Source organism: Hemicordylus capensis, chromosome 3 (assembly GCF_027244095.1).
Source record: "Hemicordylus capensis ecotype Gifberg chromosome 3, rHemCap1.1.pri, whole genome shotgun sequence".
NCBI lineage: Eukaryota > Metazoa > Chordata > Lepidosauria > Squamata > Cordylidae > Hemicordylus > Hemicordylus capensis.
In genome coordinates this window covers 336,100,881-336,120,736 of record NC_069659.1, presented here as the reverse complement: position 1 = coordinate 336,120,736, position 19,856 = coordinate 336,100,881, and the positions used below count along the sequence as shown (strand labels likewise).

At 41.3% G+C, this 19,856-nt stretch overlaps 1 protein-coding gene across 6 annotated transcripts in view; it reads right to left on the bottom strand.

Moving 5' to 3' along the window:
• The window catches only part of SKIL (SKI like proto-oncogene), a 41,990-nt gene that overhangs the window by 20,488 nt on the left and 1,646 nt on the right, over nucleotides 1-19,856 (bottom strand). For all 6 annotated transcript variants that reach the window (XM_053307059.1, XM_053307062.1, XM_053307058.1 and 3 more), the window contains exons 2-5: nucleotides 13,616-15,469; nucleotides 5,150-5,247; nucleotides 1,132-1,376; nucleotides 791-1,032 (exon numbers count right to left, since the gene is read on the bottom strand). In XM_053307059.1, the coding sequence (XP_053163034.1) occupies nucleotides 791-1,032; nucleotides 1,132-1,376; nucleotides 5,150-5,247; nucleotides 13,616-14,716 (1,686 nt within the window). In that variant the 5' untranslated portion in view covers nucleotides 14,717-15,469. The remainder of the gene's footprint in view (nucleotides 1-790; nucleotides 1,033-1,131; nucleotides 1,377-5,149; nucleotides 5,248-13,615; nucleotides 15,470-19,856) is intronic.

Genomic DNA, 19,856 nt, shown 5'->3' with positions numbered 1-19,856 from the left:
AAGTAAGGGCTATAAGAGGAAGTTGAGGGTTGGCAAATATCACCCTTCCCCACTGCGTGTGTGAAACATTATTTGGTGCATACATTAATTTGGATGTCATCCACTGTACATAATGTTGGATATTCAAGAAAAGCCTTAAAATGCTACTGGCTGCAGCTACCGTAGGTCAAACTTTTAAATAAAAAGTTAGCAACCAACATAAATTTACAGTAGCCTTCCTGTCCAGACATGCCAATATTTGTCATCCGTGACCTTAAAAAAGGGCAGGGGGTGGAGGGACTATTTTCAAGCTTCCCTAGATTCCTAGAGGTAACTTCTAATTGCTATTTACAAGCCTCAGTGAGATGTCTGATAATATCTTAAGTACTTACCTTCTAACCCTTATTTCATTTATTGTACCCAATATTCAACAAACATTTGTATCACAAACTTCTGTACAAGAAACTCCTCCATGGAGCACAAAGTCTCTTCCCACCCTGATACAGACATATTTAAAAGATCTCTGAAGCATAATTATGCTAATCATTTGATCTTTTTAGTTTTTGGAGACAGAAACAATGGGGACTTTCAATACTGAAAACTACTTCAGCAATAACTGGAGTTTGGCAGCCAAGTCAGTAATTTCAGGATAATGTCAGTTTATAATAAACCACGCAAATGTCACTTGAAATGTGGAGCCAGGTGCTCCTGTCTCTGCATTATACTAATTAATTTAGAATTAATTAACTATACAAATTAATTTAGAATCCCTATGAAAAGCAGTTTTCTGAAGACAGAGAACAACACTTACCATTTGAAGATGCTGCTTCTTCTGCAAAATCATATGTAGCTTTTCTTGCTGCTTTATATAGGTTTTCATTACTTCTTCCATGATTTTCCCTTTGTCGTCATCATAACCAATATCGTTGGCAATGATCTGAGATGAGGCTCGTGTACCACTGCTTTCTTCTACTTCATTATCTTCTGTAGTTGCTTTGAAAAGGACCTGTTCACCTTTCCTTCTGTTTGCAGGCTTAATGGATACAGACTGCTCTATAGGAGTCAATAAGGTAGGAAAATAATGTTTGCTGAAATCCCTACTAAAGTATACAGACTTATAAAGAAGTTTCAAGTTTCTGTGCTCCAACTCACCTAAACTAGTACACACTTCTGTACCAAGTTTCAAGTCAACTTTCTCTTTCATACCAACAGAACTATCCCGATAGAAGTTGGATTTTTTGCGTTTGCTACCGGTGTGTTTCATCAACTGTCCAGGTAGAGATTTAATTACCTCCGAAATCTTCTCTACTGTTTTTGTGGCTTCTTTACATTGTGATACAGAAGAGGTAAGAGATACATTGGGAGCAACCACTTTATCACACATGTAGAAGTAGTAGCTAGAAACAACAGAATTGCAGAATTAACAAAAAAATAAACATGAACTAAGCATGAACTAGCATGTTTTAAGCTTTAAATCCTGAGAACATGAATTAGTGTTGCTTCTGTTACACAAGAACAGATTTTTAAAAAGGAAAGATTCCTTAAGCATTAGATTGCTTTAAGTAGTTGTGCATATTCATTATTTAGTATGGACATGCGAACCACATCAACAAGAGGAATTACAAGGAAATCTAGATGCCATCAAGAAATTAATACGTCTGACTGGCAAGGATGAATAGATCAAACCATTTGAGTTCCGGGTGTTACTAGAGCCCATCAACTTATTCAACTCTGTACTCATGGAAGTTTTATTTTTACATTTATATCCTGCTCTTCCTCCAAGAAGCCCAGAGTACATGGGCATGTTTATCCTCACAACAAACTTGTGAGGTAGGTTAGGCTGAGAGATATGTGACTGGCCCAGCATCACCCAGTGAGTTTCATGGCTGAACCCTCTGAACTCAGGTCTCCCTAGTCCAACATTCTAATCACTACACTACACTGGCTCTGTATGCATATCTAAATTTTCTTAGATTTGCTTTTGCTGTGCTTTAGCTGCTTTGTTTGTTTTTAAACAACTTTTTGTTTTGCTCTTCTGCTTTGTATTTTTTTAAAAAAATTCAACTATAAGCTGCACACAACTCTGTTTTAACTTTGCAGAAAGTGCACTTTAAATTTTATAAATAATTTGTATTACAGTATCTACAGAACAGTTTTGCCTTCCTCACAATTCTAACCAGCAACCTTTTGCAGTAATAGCAAAAAGGCAAAGTGGAAACGGGTAGTTCTACTCACAGCAAAACCAGCTATTTCCCCAACTAATTAGAAAGGGCAATCTCCCATTTTAAGTGTTCACTTATTCAGAAGATTTACACATCTACAGGGACCATGGCCTGAATCCAAAGGTGACCTTTTGTGAGCAGAAAGCCACCTCTTATAAAAAGACTGTTTCTGACTTAGCAAGAGTGTTGTGAAAGAAAAGTGACCCCACCCCAAATCCAGAAGTTCTTCCATTTGTGCAAAGTCTTGCGAGAGCCTTTGGAAAAAAGTTCTTTTCAGAACTTTTTAATGTTTCAACTACTACTATGAATATTTATATACTGTTTTTCAGCCAAGGTTCTTAAAGTGGTTTACATAATATAAAAACAAACAAAATAAAGATGGTTCCTTGTCCCAGAAGGGCTCACAAGGTAAAAAGAAACATAAGATAGATACCAGCAACCATATTGCTGCTCCCCAATATAGTACCAGCGGGGATTCGAACTGGCAACCTTCTGCTTGTTAGTCAAGCATTTCCCCGCTGCACCACTTAAGGTGGCTAAATGTAAGAGTACCACCACTTATAAAGGTGCCTCTTTATTCAGCAGAGCAAACAGAAGTTATATGCTAGAGCATGCATCTTCCTCATTCATCACATTTCTCGTACTGTAATACAGTTACTTATAAGTTGTGTGCCATGAGCAGTGTTATACTAGTGTATGTACAAGAGTTCACAGAACAGTACTGTCATTTTCTGCTGTCATTTACTGTTCTTTGGATCAAGCCTGAATGTTCTGTTATATAGGAATGGCTTCATTGGTCTTTTTCTAACCCAGTACAGACATTTGAAAGCCAATGTCTGCATCTTCCTGATGCGTTCACTGAGAAAAGCAGGAATAGAGCAGGCATTAAATTACATTATGTCCTCAGATCCAAGTAGAGACTAGTAAATGTAGCTGCTCCTTTGTGTGACATTTTCTAATACATGAATATTTGAAGAGTGAAGTTTTTAAACACACACACACAGTATGAAGTGGGAAAAGCCAGAGTTACTTCTGATACACTTTGCTACTGCAGTTCAAATCTTGCCTCTGCTTAGTAGGCAGTCTTTGGCAACCTATTTCTCTCAACCTCCCTCATCTCTTCAATCTGCAATATGAAAAGGGATGATCATGGAACTAATCTGCCTTATAGAACTGTTGTAGAGAAGGGTAGCTATAATGTACATTGTGCTTTGAACACTATATAAGTGTTCTTACATAAATGCGAAGTGTAAACTGAAAGCTTGCTTTCAGTGCAGAGCAATACTTAATCATTCTGTATTCTATGCAGCTCAGTTTTAATCCCAATAATAATAATTAATTAATTTCTTAATTTCTTAATTAATTCCTAAATAATAAATAAATTAATTTCAAAATCTACATACTCGGGATAGGCAGAGCTGGGGAATCCATTTGCCTGGTAGATGTAAAATGATCGCTTCCATACTGAAGCAATTGCTCAGTTTGAATAAGCTGAGGAACAGCACAACTGTCACATCAGCATTATATAGACATGGCATCAGCAAAGTGCGGCCTCACATGGTTTCAGTGAGCTATGAAGTAAGTCAACTGTTCACATGGCTGAAAGAAAGCTATGTTTCAGTTGTGTCACTGATGCGCAGCTGTTCTATGTAGCATAACAGGCATCTTGCAACTTGCAATTTCATTTTTGTCTTAAAACTGCTTTTGAATATGCATATCCAAGTTGCCATTTTTGTAATGCAACAGTATCTTCAACAGGGATCACCAAGTAGCTGACTCTAGATCAAACCCAATAGGAGAAAAACGACTTGATCTATCGACATGTGTAATCTGCTCCCGCAGCCCCCACTTTAAAAAAACCCACTATTTCTTACCCACATAGCTGCAGCTAAGATTACATCCTGTTTCATACTAGTTTAACTTATAACATGAATGCAGGCCCAAGGGAGAGGCACCTGAGGAAACTGTGTCATGTGCAGCTGGCCAATCAATCTACAGGCAGCAGGAAGGGCCCAGCTTAGGCAAGACTGCCAGAGGCACAGAAACGGCCTGGCTGAAGAAGGAGCAAGATTTAAGTCCACAGAGTAGTGAAAACAAAACTCCAAGCCAGCATTTGAAGATTGGAGAGCTGGAACTGATCACTGGTGCACATTAGTGCGTACTAGCCATACTAATGAGTGTGTGCTGGTACACCAGTACTAGTCTGGCACCAAAAAGATGATGGAAGAAGAAAAAAACGTAAGAGGCAATCCCTGAGCCTTGCCTCCTTTCATTAGCTTCCTAATATAGCTGAAAGGGCCAGAGCCCAGGCAGCCAACTGGGTACCACAGCAGCTATACAGTCATTCTCCCTGGGTCTGCCAACATCTTGTTTAAGGTAACTCAGACAAGGCAAAGGGAGTGCATGTTTCTTTTCTGGGCAGCTAGATAGGTAACATGGTCCTGAAAGGACCAGTTGTTGTATACTCAGCAAAATACTCTGAGCCTTTTGGCACTGACAAAGGGAATGTCATGGGGAGCAGCTGACCCAAGTCAGCCAGGCACTGATCAGCCTTTGGGACAGAAGCATTAGGGCCAGGGAAATATCAAAAGCTGCCCAATTACTTTCAAGGCATCCAAAGAGATTTTGGGAAGTTTAGGGTTGTGGGTGGAAACTGGTTTCCGAAAGTCCAATGGAGTGACAGTAGCAGCTCCAGTGAATGCAAGAGATTGGAACCTGCTGGTGAAGAGTTGGTCCATTGTACCAATACTCAGCTTTAGACTGTAGACTTCTGGGCCAAACACTTTTTATAGAGATACACTGCATCTGTTAGCAAACACCAGACAGTTTAACTATCCTAAAGCAAAAATGCAGAATATGTCTGCACTTTTAAACTAGCCTGTAAAACATTTAATCTAAAGTGCAAGGTGCATACTTGCTGATCACATTTCTGGACAGAAAAGTATTACCTGGGATGCATGAAGGAATGTGGCTGATTAATAGTGTCTGCTTCTTGCTTTATAAGTGGATACCACTGTTGGAATTCCAGGTTATATTGAGCATCTGCCTAAGAAAACAAGAAAGAAAATTAGCATCTATATAGTAAGATACACAATTCTAGCCGTAAAAAAAAAAGAAAAAAGACATGTTCTGAAGGAATTATATCTTTTTCTGTTCTTCTCAAACTGTACAGGGGAGTAGGAAAGTTGCAAAGCAGCAATACCAACCATAACTCTATGGCTGAGCACATGTTTTGCATGCACACAGTCCAGTTTCAATCTCTGCCATCTCCAAGCAGAGATGTCTGAAACCTCAGAGAGTCAGCAAGAACCTAGACTCCTCCTTGCAAAATCTACACAACTTTGCTATCCCAACATGTTTTTCATATTTTTCATGAAGAAATATGCAACTGACATAGACCACTTCAAGTGGGGCAAAATTAAGTTGCAAAACAGAAACTGAACGTGAAGTATGTGACTATGTGACTTTCCCCTGCATTACCATTAGCTCATGCTCATGTCCTTGCCTCCTCATTTTTCTCACTGACAAAATAAAATTCCAGATTTTAAAAGCTGGCAAAAAGATCGGGCAGTTATGCACTGTGGCCAGTGATTGCTCAATTATATTTTCTCACACCCATACAAATTGGAGACCCTTGTTATCTGTGGTTTTGTGGATCAGTTTTATGTATCCATGGTCTTAAGAGATCCAGTTTTTTTTATCTGCAGCATGAAATATAGGCAACTAGCTGGGCCGGGAGCAGAGCATCTGCTCCTCCAGCCGGCCCACCCACCACCGCTGGTATGCCCGGCTTTCTGGCCAATCAGCTGCTACACACACACACATTTTCTGATGGGCCAGCTGGTCAGCTTCCTCCTCCCACCAATTTGCGCTTTCTGACTTGCGTGTCAGCCGGAAAATCGACCCACCATCTCCTCCCAGCCGCCAGACCCGGCCAGCCTGCCGCCACCTCCTGCTCCCAGTGGCCACCCCACCACCACCTCCTCCATTGTCTCCCCACCACTATCCCCCAGGCAGCTGCTCTTGCAAGAGCTGCCACACATGGGATTAGCGACGGGTACGCCTAGGAGAAATAAATATAGAGAGACTAGATATTCGCTGATCCATGGTTCCCAAGGAGATGGAAATGGCTTCTGGTATCATTTCCAGCCACCATTTTGAAGCACAAAGCCATTTTGTGGCTCTTTTTTGTTAAATAAATAAATAATGAAAAATAATGACAGGCACCTGTATTATGAATTAAAGGAACTTAACATAAATAACTATCTTTGCAATGAGCACTCACAGTTAAACCAAGAAGAAACGAGAGAATATTTTAGCAGATGTGACTTTAAAATTGTGGAAGCAAACGTATAAGGTTGGTGTGCAGGTATGTCCATCTAGTCCAGGGTTCTGAAACACTGGCACAGCAAGTCTCCCCAAGACAAAACAAATTGCTCTAGCCTCTCAAAGTGTCCTTAAGGGGGAACCATCTTACTTTCTGTTGCATGCAGCTTCTAAATACATGTTGAACTATGAAGGAGACAACAGATGAAAGACTTGCAGGAAATATGGCACCGCTTAATGGCTTTCTTTTTTCATTTGTCCTCTCCCGCAAGGCCCTCAGAAAGAGAACCAGCTAAGGTGTCCCCTGCATGTATCAGGTCCATGCTGTTAGTAAGGGGAAAAAAATCTCACCTAAGTTTAGTAGTAAGGAAGTGGGACTAGAGCCCCAGAGAATCTGTCCTACCAGGAGTGAAGACAGGAAGGAACTGGGGATCTAGGTCCAGACTACCTGAAATTCCTACATTTCATATCTATGGGGAGCAAAGTGGATGAGATTAATCCTATGTGAGCTGTGACCTCCTACTTCGAGGGAGAAACATTTGTTTCTTCCCAGTAATGTGTGTCGGTGCTTTTTAAGACACACTAAGGAGCACATGGTGTCTGTCATTAGGTTCCCCCCGCCCCCGCCTAAAAAAAGCTTCTATATGAAGCTGAAGACTTCATATAGAAGGCCTTCTGTCCCTGCACCTAAGGAACTATCCTGCACTTGTACTTTGTATAAAATCTTGATAGCTAGATAGATATAGATATTAGGGATGTGCCCGAAACGTTTCGGAAGCCATTATAAAGGCCTCCGAAATGTTTTGGCTCCGGGGACCGTTTCAGCGCTGGCGGGGGTAGTTCTTTAAGGGCGGGGGAGGGTGCACTCACCCCCTCCCATCGCATTCCCTCCGCCAGCAATCCATTATTTTTAAGCCCCTCAGGGCGGCACCGTTCCTCCCTGCTGCCCCATTTCCCCCATCAGCCAGAAGTAGCAAACACCCGTGTGCGCACGCAACGGGCAGACGCACGTTTGCTACTTCCGGCCACTTCCAGCCAATGGGGGAAACGGGGCAGCAGAGAGCAACGCTGCCACCCTGAAGGGCTTAAAAATAACAGAGCTCCGGCGGGGGAAATGCAGCGGGAGGGGTGAGTGCACCCTCCCCCACCCTTAAAGAACTACCCCCGCCGGCGCCGAATAACATTTGGGCACATCCCTAATAGATATAGATAAATTGACATACACACACACACCCCTAATCCTGGAATTCTACCAGACAAGAAGACTTAAAGAGCATTGTATCACTGCTTCAAGAAAAGGAACAAGTTCAAATGCTTAAAACTATGCATACGCCAAATCATGGCATATCTTATAGGGGCAAGAAAATCTCCAGAAAATCTGCCTTGAGGGAAAATTCTTTTTCCAAATCTTCCTTTATCCAAATTAGGTAGAAGGTGATACATATTTCCCTTAACACATGTAGCTGCTCATAAATTAAAAAAAAAACACCATTTCACAATCACATATTTCGAACAGTCAAGCTACAAAATAATTTTTTAAAGTGCGATTATAGTCCTAAATTTCTCTTGCCCGGCTTCATTTTTACATGGAACCAATTCCCCCATTTTGCCTTCCTTAATTGCACGACATTTATTGCTTTCTAGTTTTCCTCCTGTAAGCCAAAGCCAGGTAGGGGCAGTTCAGGCTTGCAGGAGGGCATTCCTCTAGCCCTCCCTCCAATAACTCAGTTTTTTTACTTTGCTTTTCAAAATGTGAAAATCCCCAGTATCTCTGTGCATCTTAACTACTTTGCTTTTCACATCTCAGAAGTGTTAAAAGCACTGCTGAAGCAGCAGAGTGCATCTGCATGTATAATGGGGATACTCCTATCCACATGCATATATTTTCCTTATAAAAGCTTTAACGAGTTTTGTGTTCTATTTCTAGGTCCCCTTTAGATTCTTGAAGGTGGTGGCGGAATAGACAGGATAAAGGAGAGACTGTTACAAGATAAGTATGCAATTCCCATGAAGCTTGCCCTGGAAAGACAACTTGGCAAAGCTAGGCAAATCAGAGAGTGGTCTCATTCAGACTCACCATCAATCCTAGGAGTAAGCCATTGCCTTGTATTTTGTGGATTAAAAGGGCAACTTGGGTACTTCTTTAAGACCAGGGCACATGATACCGCCATCTTGCTGAAGCTAAGCAGGTCTTGGTGTGGTCAGTGCCTGGATGGGAGACCTATGTATACCACTGTTGGGGACAGGGTTGCAACTCAGTGATAGGCATCTGCTCTACAGGCAGAAGGTACCAGGTTCAATCCCTAGCATCTCCAGGCAGAGCTGAGACCGACTCCTACCTGAAACCTTGGAGAGCCTATACTGAATTGTATGTATATCCAATTGGGAAGCTCTCTGCCAGTCTAGGCAGACTGAGCTAGATGGATCAATCGTCTGACTCGGTATAAGGTAGCTTCCTAAGACCAGAGATGACCTGCTATCTACTGTATGAAAGAGACAGGTAGAGAGAGAGCAGCTGAGGGCTCACTCGTAGCCAGGCCCAGATGCACATGGCTGTTTGTGGAGGCACCTTTCTTTCTATTAAAATAAGAAAAAAGGAATTTGAAAGATGCTCATGACTAAGGATCTTGCTATATATATCTGCCTACTAATGCCCCCTTCCCTGTTTTTCATGGGAGTGAATGGCTACTCATGCATACAAACACCCCACACATATACTTTCAACAGGAAGGGAGAAAAATAGATGAATACTCTTTAGGATCCATGGTGAGTGTAGAATACTGATAAATAGGTCCTTAGTTACATATTTTTCAGGTCACAATCCATTACTGACCAGTATTATTCAACTTCTAAGATGAGACTGGAACATCAGTCCCTGAAATTCTAATTGATTATGCTGTCCATTAGACAACAGAGGCTCATTAGACATAAAAGAGTTATGCTAAAACTTACAGTATTAGAACATCAACAGCCTCACAGTCTCTCTGTCATCTGAACTCCCCCTCTTCCAAAAAAAGCGCTCATTAAAACTCATATGGTGAAGGCTCTTGAAAAGGTCATCTGTATTTATACAGCAATATGTAAATGAAGCACGGTATTTGGTAATACACAGCCCTTCATTAGCTGTGTTGCAAGACTATAACACGATGATAATGAAGTAGACTACATGCCTTAGGACATAATGTATCGTTTTTGTTAAGGTAAGTCAAAACATAGTTTATTGGTATACACTCTTACGAGCATCCCATTACCTTAAGCAAATGCAGTACTGAGACAGAATGTATAATAAGATGTCATTAATCAATATATAAGCCTGATTAAGCTAGGAAATGTCTAATTTGAGCTGCCATAACAAGCGCAGCTTCTTCCTGGACTATTTACCTAGAGCTAGACAAGTGAGTTCCCCAACTACTATACTGATCTGTAGTCTATTATAATCAATCCTTGGTTAAAGCAGCTCCTCTAGGCATGCCCCCTTACTGCTTTGCTATAGGTGCTCCATTCCTCCAATGGGCACACAGTATAAGAAATAGAATGGAATGAAAAGCTAGTCCATGTCTAAAGAGCTTGATTTGTATATTCATCCATGAACAGAAGTAATTAATTATAATTAATAATTAACAATCATTACTTCATTTTGTAGCTTTTGTGAACAATCATGACTAAAAGGACAGCAGGAAACTAGTTGTCTTCCCTCCAAATTCTCTCTCTAGAAAAACCTGGTTTTCTAAATGGAAAAGGCTGGAAACAGCTGGATTAGTGTCTCTGTCTTCAATCAAGCTTTTGTCAGTTACTAATTGTACAGTTTCCACCACTCGCCTGCCCACAAGTGTAGGAAAAAGATTAATACTTCTTTCATTTTGAAGTTTCCCTTTGGCACATACCATGATTTATAGATATGGAAAGTTTAAGATGTGTGCAAGCAGCAAATCATGACAAAACAGTAAGCAATTTCTTACTTCTAAGATGTCCTCTGTGAAGAAGCTCATCTTTAGTTTGCTGCTAACCATATAACACAAATTTTGCACAACTTAATGCTTGCAATCCCCATCATATCTTCATGTAGCTAGTTAATAAAGCCCAACTCATTATTGCAAGACACTTGTGGGAAGGTGGGGTGGCAATAATCCCATAGAGCTGAAAAACAGAGCTATTTTGAATATTATCTTATGATATCAATGTACCACACTTCATGGGTGAGATCTGCTGCCTCCAGTGAGTAGGGCCACAGTAAACTAAATAAGCAAATAACTAAATAAGCAAATAGCTATGTATGTTCTGGTCCAACTGGTAATAACCCTCTAAGGTCTCAGGCAGGGCTATTTCCCAGTCCTGCAAACCAAGACCCATTTAACTGGATATGCCAAGTAATGAATCTGGAGTCTTCTACATGCAGAGCAAGTGTATGGTCACTGCCCAATACACTAAGCTTTCCAGTTGCTGATGCAACCACCAAATTTAAGAAACTTGCCACTTATTTGCCCATTATCTCATACACAGCTGCTTAATTTTTCTGAATCTCTTCTTGTGTGCCATTTGCTTCCCATTTCTGACAACCTCCACCTGTCAAGCAGCATTTCCTATCTTCATCTCACGCACTGCAAGCTTCTTTCTAAGTACCACAGGCTCGGACAAGAAAGGTGTGATTCCAATTACAGGAGTAACTGCAGTGAAATGCCAAGGGTGATATATACTTCAAGGCATACATGATTGTTATATTTTCCTGATTTTCTATGTAGTCATAAAATCTAAACACTAAAAAACAAAGCTGAAATTCTCAGGATTCTAACCACAACTAGTTGCCATATTAAGTGTTCAGTTGGCTGAGCAACTCTCTCTCTCTGAAATAGTTGTCTTGAAAGGGAAATAGCCAAATAGCCACAGTGAGTGGGAGCTCATGAAGGTTTGTTTAAATGTTCTGTTACTGTACATGAAATTTTCTTTCCTTAACATTTTTCTGCTGCTCTTTTTGGTATAGCTAGTGGGTAACCAGATTTCCTGAGCTTACCTCCTAACAGTATCAGAGTTGTGCATAGTAAGAGGCAAAACAATCCATGACACAAAGATTCTGATATACAAATATTTATATACCGCTTTTCAATAAAAGTTCCCAAAGTGGTTTACATAGATAGGATAGATAAAATTGCTCCCTGTCCCCAAGGAGCTCACAATCTAAAAAGGAAACATAAGGTAGACACCAGCAACAGCCACTGGAGGGATGCCGGGCTTGGGATGGATAGGGCCAGTTGCACTCCCCCTGCTAAATAAAGAGAATCACCACTCTAAAAAGGTGCCTCTTTGCTCCACAGAGCAAACTACTGGTATGTACAAATGAAGGCTTGGAAGACAAAGATCTCAAAGAAAACTTCCTTGCACATGGACATTTAAGTCAGTGAATGCTAAAGACAGCATAATATGTTTTAACTAGGGTCACTAACGCGTTCCTCTCTCCTTAGTAAGGGAGAAATCAGAGAAAACTAAAATTCTGTAAAGCAAGCTGGACATCCACCTCCCAACCCCACACACTTCATTCATACAAGTTAGAGTTGAGGGATCCAAGATAGAAGCACTGCATCAGCCTCAGTTCAGTAACTAGTGCAGACAGATGTAGCCGCAAATTATAAAAACCAAATCTTGCTCCATTTGTATATTAGTAATGACCAAAATGCATGCCAACAGAATGATGTGGACAGCCTTGCTTAGTTTAACTTTGAAGTTTCACAAAATGGGCAGCATGCAGTATGGAAAGGAGAAAACACAAAGGATACTCAGAATATCTCTCTAATTAAAGGAGGAGAGAACATGAAGGTTTCCTGCACTTTTTAAATTAGTGATAATAATTTCTAATGGAGAAAATAAGAATTAATTAACACCCTATGTCTCACAATAGGGGTGTGCATGGAACCAGTTCAGTTCAAATTACAACTGAATTTGAACCGAACTGCTGACCGTGAGCCAAAATAGCCAGTGGTCTGGTCCATTTTGTCGAAGCAGATTGTAAAGGGGGAAATTTTGTAGCGAACCAAACGGGCTCCGCACATCAACGGAGATAACGCAAATACCCTCCACACATCCACGGTGGTTAGAACCGGCCGCACTGCTGAGGGGTGAAGCACCAGCGTGGCTTAAAGAAACTGCTACTGCAGAAGCTAGTAAGGTGTCCTCTCACCGCTGCCCCCAATGGCCACCCTTACAAATACATTTAAAGTATTCCATTTCTTTGCTTGTAAAAGGGAATCCTCACCAGATTCCCCTTTACAAGCATAGCCCTCAAACTGGTCGAACTGATCTGTATCGGGCCTGGTCTAGTCCAGTCTTGAACCAGCTGACTTTTTTTTGGAGGCCAGTCCAATTCAAGTTCAAACCAGAATCGATTTGAACCGATTCTGCACACCCCTACCTCAAACACATCATAATAAAGGCATACAACTCTCTCCACGCCATCACCCTGTTCTTTTGAGTTCTTCTATTACTTTTCACTTAAAATCAAAGTCAATGACTTGTCTTGAGTAATTTTCTCTTGCCATGCCTTACTTGTGAAATTCTCCCCCACCTGATATTCGGGTGACTCCCTCAGTCATGATATTTCATAGGTGCCTCATGACTTCTTTGATCCAGCATTCTATGACTGAACTATTTCTTCCTTCGCTTTCCATTTTGCTCCTCTTTTTCAGTACTTTTGTGAACAAGGCTGATTCTCTGCTTTTACTAATGTACAGTGTCTAGCTATTTTTAGAGTGCTTTGCTTCATATGTAATAATGATGAATTCAAACAGGCTTACTTAAAAAAAAAAAACAAATAGCAAATATGATCATCAGTTTAAATTAACCATCATGGCTATGCATCAGTCTAGGAAACAAGAACTAAAGTTCCAAGGTTGTTAGCTTAGGACCCTGAGTTTTAAAGAACCACAGTCGGTGCATTCCCTCCCATTTTTATTTGATTTTATATGGTAACACCTTATGATAACTGTTGAAAGTTTTTCATAAATGTTAAGGAACAAATACACATTCATGAAGCACTAAATTAGGGTTGTTTTTAAAAAACAGCATTAAATTAAACCAATATTTTACAAGCATAAACTTACTTTAGACTGGGTTATTTTCTGATTTTTCACACTAAATTTCTCTTTCATTTCTTCCAAGAGATGCTTCAAATCTCTTTCTTCTGGAGTTCCTAAATACTTTTGGTTAATATGAAGATAGCAGTGCCACTTAGCAGATTCAAAACCCCAGTGACAGGTCCTCTTGTCAGGAGATCGATGAGAATGCATCACAAATGTTTGGGGTGAGAACATTCCATAGCACTCCGAACACTGGATACAAGGAGAATCTGGCTGAAGATAAAACTGTGGAGCAAATAAACCCTGACACTTGCCCAAGCATTCATGTTCGACTTCAAAGGCACTACCAGTCTCTTTTAGTTGGGCCAGTGAGTTTTTAGCATGAAGCAGGCTGCCATTTTGAGGGAAAGTACGAGGGCGCAGCAATGCATTGCATAGTCTCTGTGCATCAGTCAGTGTGATCAGCCCACAAGACGGAGCATTGAACGGAAGGATTCCCAAAACCTTTAAAATATGAAGCTGGTCAGAAGTGCACCTAGAGCAATAGATGTAAAGTTCATCACATACTGTATTAATCTGCTGAAGAGAAAAGTCACGTAGCACAGAATTCAAGACTTGAGGCAGGCAAAGTCTCTTTTCCCCTCCAACTTTAAAACAAGATATTGATTCTCCTTCCAATAATGTCTGAGTCAACTCTGTAGAGCTATCTGAAGGAACAAGCAAGGGGCCAGGAAGGATCTGAGGTGATGGGAGAGGTACGAAAACCGAAGGTGTACTTTCTTGGGAATGGCGAGCAGAAAATGCTGCTGGCCCACCCAGTGAACTCTGGCTGCTTAAGTGGAACTGTGCCAGTGTATGTTTCAACCCAGGATTTAAGTTCAAAGGCTCAGATGCTGCAGCATTGTTTGGCTTGGCATCTTCCTCTCTGTCCTCCACAGGATCTTCACACTCATCTAAGTGTTCCTTTTTTATTGTTGACAATTTATTTACCATCGTTTGTACTTTATCCTTTATATGCATTTCTGTAATTGCTTTTTTTGCTGGAGGGCTCCCATCTTCTTGTGTCACAGTCCCCTTTTGCTTTGACTGGTAACCCAGGGGGAAATTTGTCTGTGAAGCTTCCATAGCTAAATTTTAAATAGGAGAACCTGAAATTTGATTGTGGGCAGCTGTTTCAAATTTCAATTTCTAATTATTTCAATTTGCTATTGTGCAACCAGTGTGGTGTTTTTTTTCCATCGCAGTAAACTCTGATACCAGTATTTAACACTTTGCATTTAAAGATGCAGTAGTTACCTAGAAAAGTCTGTCATGTTTAAAAATGTTTTTCCAATTTACTAATATAAAATGTACAACCCGATGCATGTACAAAAGAGTTTTGCTCACAACCTTAAGTCAAGGATCTTGAAAACAATCCAATAATTTCATCCAATAGAAAACTGCAATTTAGTACAAAGTCTGACTTTGAAGGTTTCCACTTTTACAAGTATAGAGGCTCTTCAAATGTTCTTCCATTTGAACATAAAAACACAAAAGCGCTGATATTCTCACAGCCCGAGACATGCTGATTTCAAAGTTAGTGGGACAGTTGTTTTATGTAGCAGATTCCTTTTACTCACAGTATCAAAGACAAAGCTCTAGGTTTGTTTATTGTGCAAACAGGTTTTCCATCTTCAATACTGCCGATGTTAATTCACCAATAAACCCCAAATCATAAGCTGATTCAAGAGTGCTGGCTGAACCTTATCTGTAAGGATGACCATTGTGAATGCATGTGTTCCAACTCCAAGATTTAACTATGAAAACAGGAGCAGGGTCATCAGCAAAATTAACTTCTGGAGCTACTAATTCACACATCTGTCCATCCTTTCACAGAATCTGAATGTAGGGAAGAAAAACAGGAAGTATTTACATCTGTTATAGCCAGAAATTTAAATTGTCAAACAGCTTCAAGTGAATCTTATACATCTTGATATTTGCAAATGGAATGACATACACAAAAAAGTGAAAGGGCAATACCTTTTGGGGGCCAAACATCTTTTTATCAAAGAGAGTGAAAGTTTGAGCTACAGAGGCTTAATTGTAATAGAATATTCTAGGTGTTACTTGCAGACACTGGCCAACTTCCTTGCTAACAAAGGGTGCATGCTTTGAGGGACTGCAGGGGTGTGACAGGAACCCTTGTGCAAGTCCTTGCATGTGAAATTTTATACAAGAGCCCTTAGGGTCTAGAGTTCTCCCTGAACTCCAGAAGGGCTCCTCAGGTTTGAGAATACACCACAGAGAGTGAAGCGTTTCTGATCTTGCAGAGCCCTTTCTCCTTTCTGGTGCACAGGGAGAACTCTGGGCTCCAAGGGCTCTTGAGCAATAGCATGGACACAAGTGGACCAGGGAAGCTGCATGAGAACTCCCATCACAACCCCACTTCACAGTCCATCAAAGCATGCACATTTCATTAGGCGGCATGTCAGCCACGGTCAATCTACAGCAGCCTAATGAAAGGCATCACTTTACCTATTTTCTCTCAAGGCCAAAACTACACAAGATGCAAGAGATCCATAATCCAATCTTGCAACTTTTTAAAAAACAGTTTAACATCAAGAAGGAACTGCAGAGGAACTCTGAATTGGTTTGAGGCAGGGCACTGGGAATGACATTTTCAGTGTTCTCCCCATACCATTTCACCAACTGAGATCCCACCTCCCACAATCTTATTTCCTTTACTGTCCATTTCATGTATTCTTCACTACACGGTCAAAATTCCAAAAGTACATTTTCTATGTTAAGCATGCAATAACTTCAAGTATGTTCTTTACCTTCTCCCCCTTTATTTAATGCATCAATAATGTAGGCAACATTATGAAAAGTCAGCCTGACTCACATGGAATATAGTTCCTGGGCTGGCTGACAGAATGTAAGTGAAACCATTCTGCTCAGCCTCTCTTCTCTCTTCCCACTCCATCTGCTTGATACAGAGCAGACTATTCCATTCAGCCTTGCTTCATTCACATTCCACTCAGTCAGCCCCTCCACACCAGACATGTTCCCTCACCTAATATTTGCATAAAAACCCTCAGTTGCCTAAAAATTCTCCATGCATGGAGAGACCAAGTTTCCCCCCATATTTTACATAACCACCCACTTCATCAGGACGCCACTTTTGAGATTATTGTATGTTATTGCAGTGTGGAGAATGCACTCTTATTGCATGTAGAGAATGTACTCTTGGAATTCTGAAAGTACATTAAGAACACCAAAAATAAACATTCTCATATTTTGCAAATTGAGAGACTAGAGCAGACCTAGACAAGAACAGTGTTCTCTCTAATTTTTTTCATCTGTGTGCGGAGTTTTGTTTTGGGCAGCAGAATCAAGGCAGTGTGTGTGCATGTGCATTCAGAGTGGGACCTTCCTGATTCAACCTGAACTGGATCTAAAATTAACTGAGCGGACATCAGAAAATGTGTGAGCGCACACACATGAGCACGCCTTAGAGAGAACAGTGGAAAAGAAAAGGTCTCTTTTGCTCTTTCAGTTACGTCATATAAAATGAAGGTACTTGCACTCCAGCCATCATAGTTTACATGTAGAGCAACTTCTGTCTTTCCAGTCAACACAAAACCAAAGCTGGATGCGATGGAAGCCCCGTTTTCCATACCAGCTGTTGTGGGGGGGGAAACTAAAGAACGCAAACACACTGCTGCTTTTTATAAAGAAACTCCAACATTTAAGAGCAATGCTCTTTCCTATACAATACATGCATTGCCTCAAACCTCCCTTCTAATTTGCTGTCAATATATGGACTATTCCTGCAAAATACATCTTCTGAGCTAGGAGCACATCACTTCCCATCACCAAGTTTCAAAAATCAAGTACACAGGTCAGTTCCCCTCCTCCATGATTAAAATTTTCAGTGCATTCAATATACTGCTTTCTTGCTCCAGACATGTTCCAAATGAACCTCACAGTTTCAGGTTATTCCAAGCCGTGTTCCCTCTAACAGGGATTCCCAGATGTTGACGACAACTCCCAGCATTGCCAGCTGTAAGAGCCTTTGCTTGGGGATTATGGGAGTTGTAGTCAACAACATCTGGGAATCCCTGATGGAGGGAACACTGACTCCAGGCCAAGAGCTACTCACTTCCCACAGTCAATCTCTAAATTACTCTTCTCCTACCAACCCCTAGTCCTTTAATGGTGAAATGTTAAACTTCAAATATACACTGATGGGGTTTGAGCTGTCAGTGACTGACCAAGAGAGAGATCTTGGGGTGGGGTGGGGCAGCTGTGAAAAAGGCCAATTCCATGCTAGGGATCATTAGGAAGGGGATTGAAAATAAAAATGCTAATATTATAATGCCCTTATACAAATCTATGGTTAAGCCACATTTGGAGTACTGTGTACAGTTCTGGTCCCCATATCTTAAGAAGGACATTGTAGAATAGGGAAAGGTGCAGAAGAGGGCAACCAATAACATCAGGGGTCTGGAGCACCTTCCTTATGAGGAAAGGCTACAGAATCTGGGGGTTTTTTTTAGATTGGAAAAGAGGCAACTACGGGGAGAAGTGATAGAGGTGTATAAAATTATGCATGGCATAGAGTAGAGAGATGGACATTTTAATCCCTCTCACACAACACTAGAACCAGGGGTATCCCATGAAACTAAAGGCCAGAAATTTAGGAACAACAAAAGGAAGTACTTTTTCATACAGTGAATAATTAATCTATGGAATTCTCTGCCACAGGATATGGTGATGGCCACTAGCTTGATGGCTTTAAAAGGGGCTTAGACAAATTCATATAGGCCTATCAATGGCTACTAGTCAGGTGGCTATAGGCCACTTCTAGCCTCAGAGGCAAGATGCCTCTAAATACCAATTGCAGGGGAGCAACAGCAAGAGAGAGAGAATACCCTCATCTCTTGCCTGTGGGCTTCTCAGGGGCATCTGGTGGGCCACTAGGTGAAACAGGGCCTTGGGCCTGATCCAGCAGGGCTGTTCTTATGTTCCAACCATTCCGACCCTCATAAAGAATAATTACTTTCACAAAAAAGCCCACCCAAATTTCCCCTCTGTACAGTATTCCCAGAACCAAACACACTCTACCACAAGATTTAATATCAATCCCCACTTTACAATACTTCTCTTATATACCCATCCATAGCAAGCCATTTCATACACAAGCAAACTCATACATGCACACCTATAAAGCAGCCCATAGTCTGTCATTCACATGACCTTTGAGAGGACCAGGGAGGACAGAAGGCAGGTTAGCACCTATCTTATCCCCAGATAATCTGGCATGGCCTTACAGCTCATGTGCCCAAATGACCAACACTTCTGCAAGCCATGCAGCATTCTGGGGGCTGGGAAAATGCACCCTGACCTCCAGATATCCCACAATGCACCACACGATGAATGTTGTGCATTGAGGGACCCCTGTGAGTTGGGCACTCTTCACATGACCCTGTACCTGGGTAAAAGGGTGCACTCATGCCCTTTTACCCAGGTAAATTGTGGGATAAAATCCTGGGAGAGTGGCGCAAGGATCAGCCTCGCTCCCAGTGTTTCACACAAGCAGCCTTACCCAGGTAGGGCTGCCTAAACCTGGGTAGGACTGCTTGCATGAACAGCCTTTAAGGCTTGCTGCTCAGTAACTGCCTCCTTTTCAACCCCTATTCTCTTACAGAAGTGATTTTGAGACCATGTTTCAAGCAACTCTGGGGTTTTTCAGAAATCTATCAGGATTCTTTAGTGAGAAGATGGCATATAAACTTTCCTGAAAGGTTGCTTAACCAACAATCTTCCTCTGCAAAACATAGCCACTAAAGACTTGGGCGCGCTCTAAGGTTCACTCTCAGTTTACACAAAGCAATGGTGAGCCCTACCAGCTGGGCCAGTGTCCTGTGTAACTCAAAATACAGAAACCTAAAAATTTCCCAGAACCCTCTGCGACATGCAGGCAGCCGGGATGGGGTCTTCAGCAGACAAATCAATATGAAAACCCTTTCCCTGGACATAGAACATTTAAAAGCCACTGCCTTATGATCACAAATTCTCAAGTTTGTGGATAATGACCACAAATTCTCAAGTCTCCAGAAATCCTCTTAACTGCCAGTTCCATGGTCCGCAGCACCTAAACTTTGTACAAGAAGGGCCCCTACCAGTGGGTGTTTGGTCTTTCCCCGATGCACTTATGGGAGCCAATCTCTAGTCCCAACAGCACACCCCTGTGACATCTTGCGCTGAATCATTCCTGGTAGAG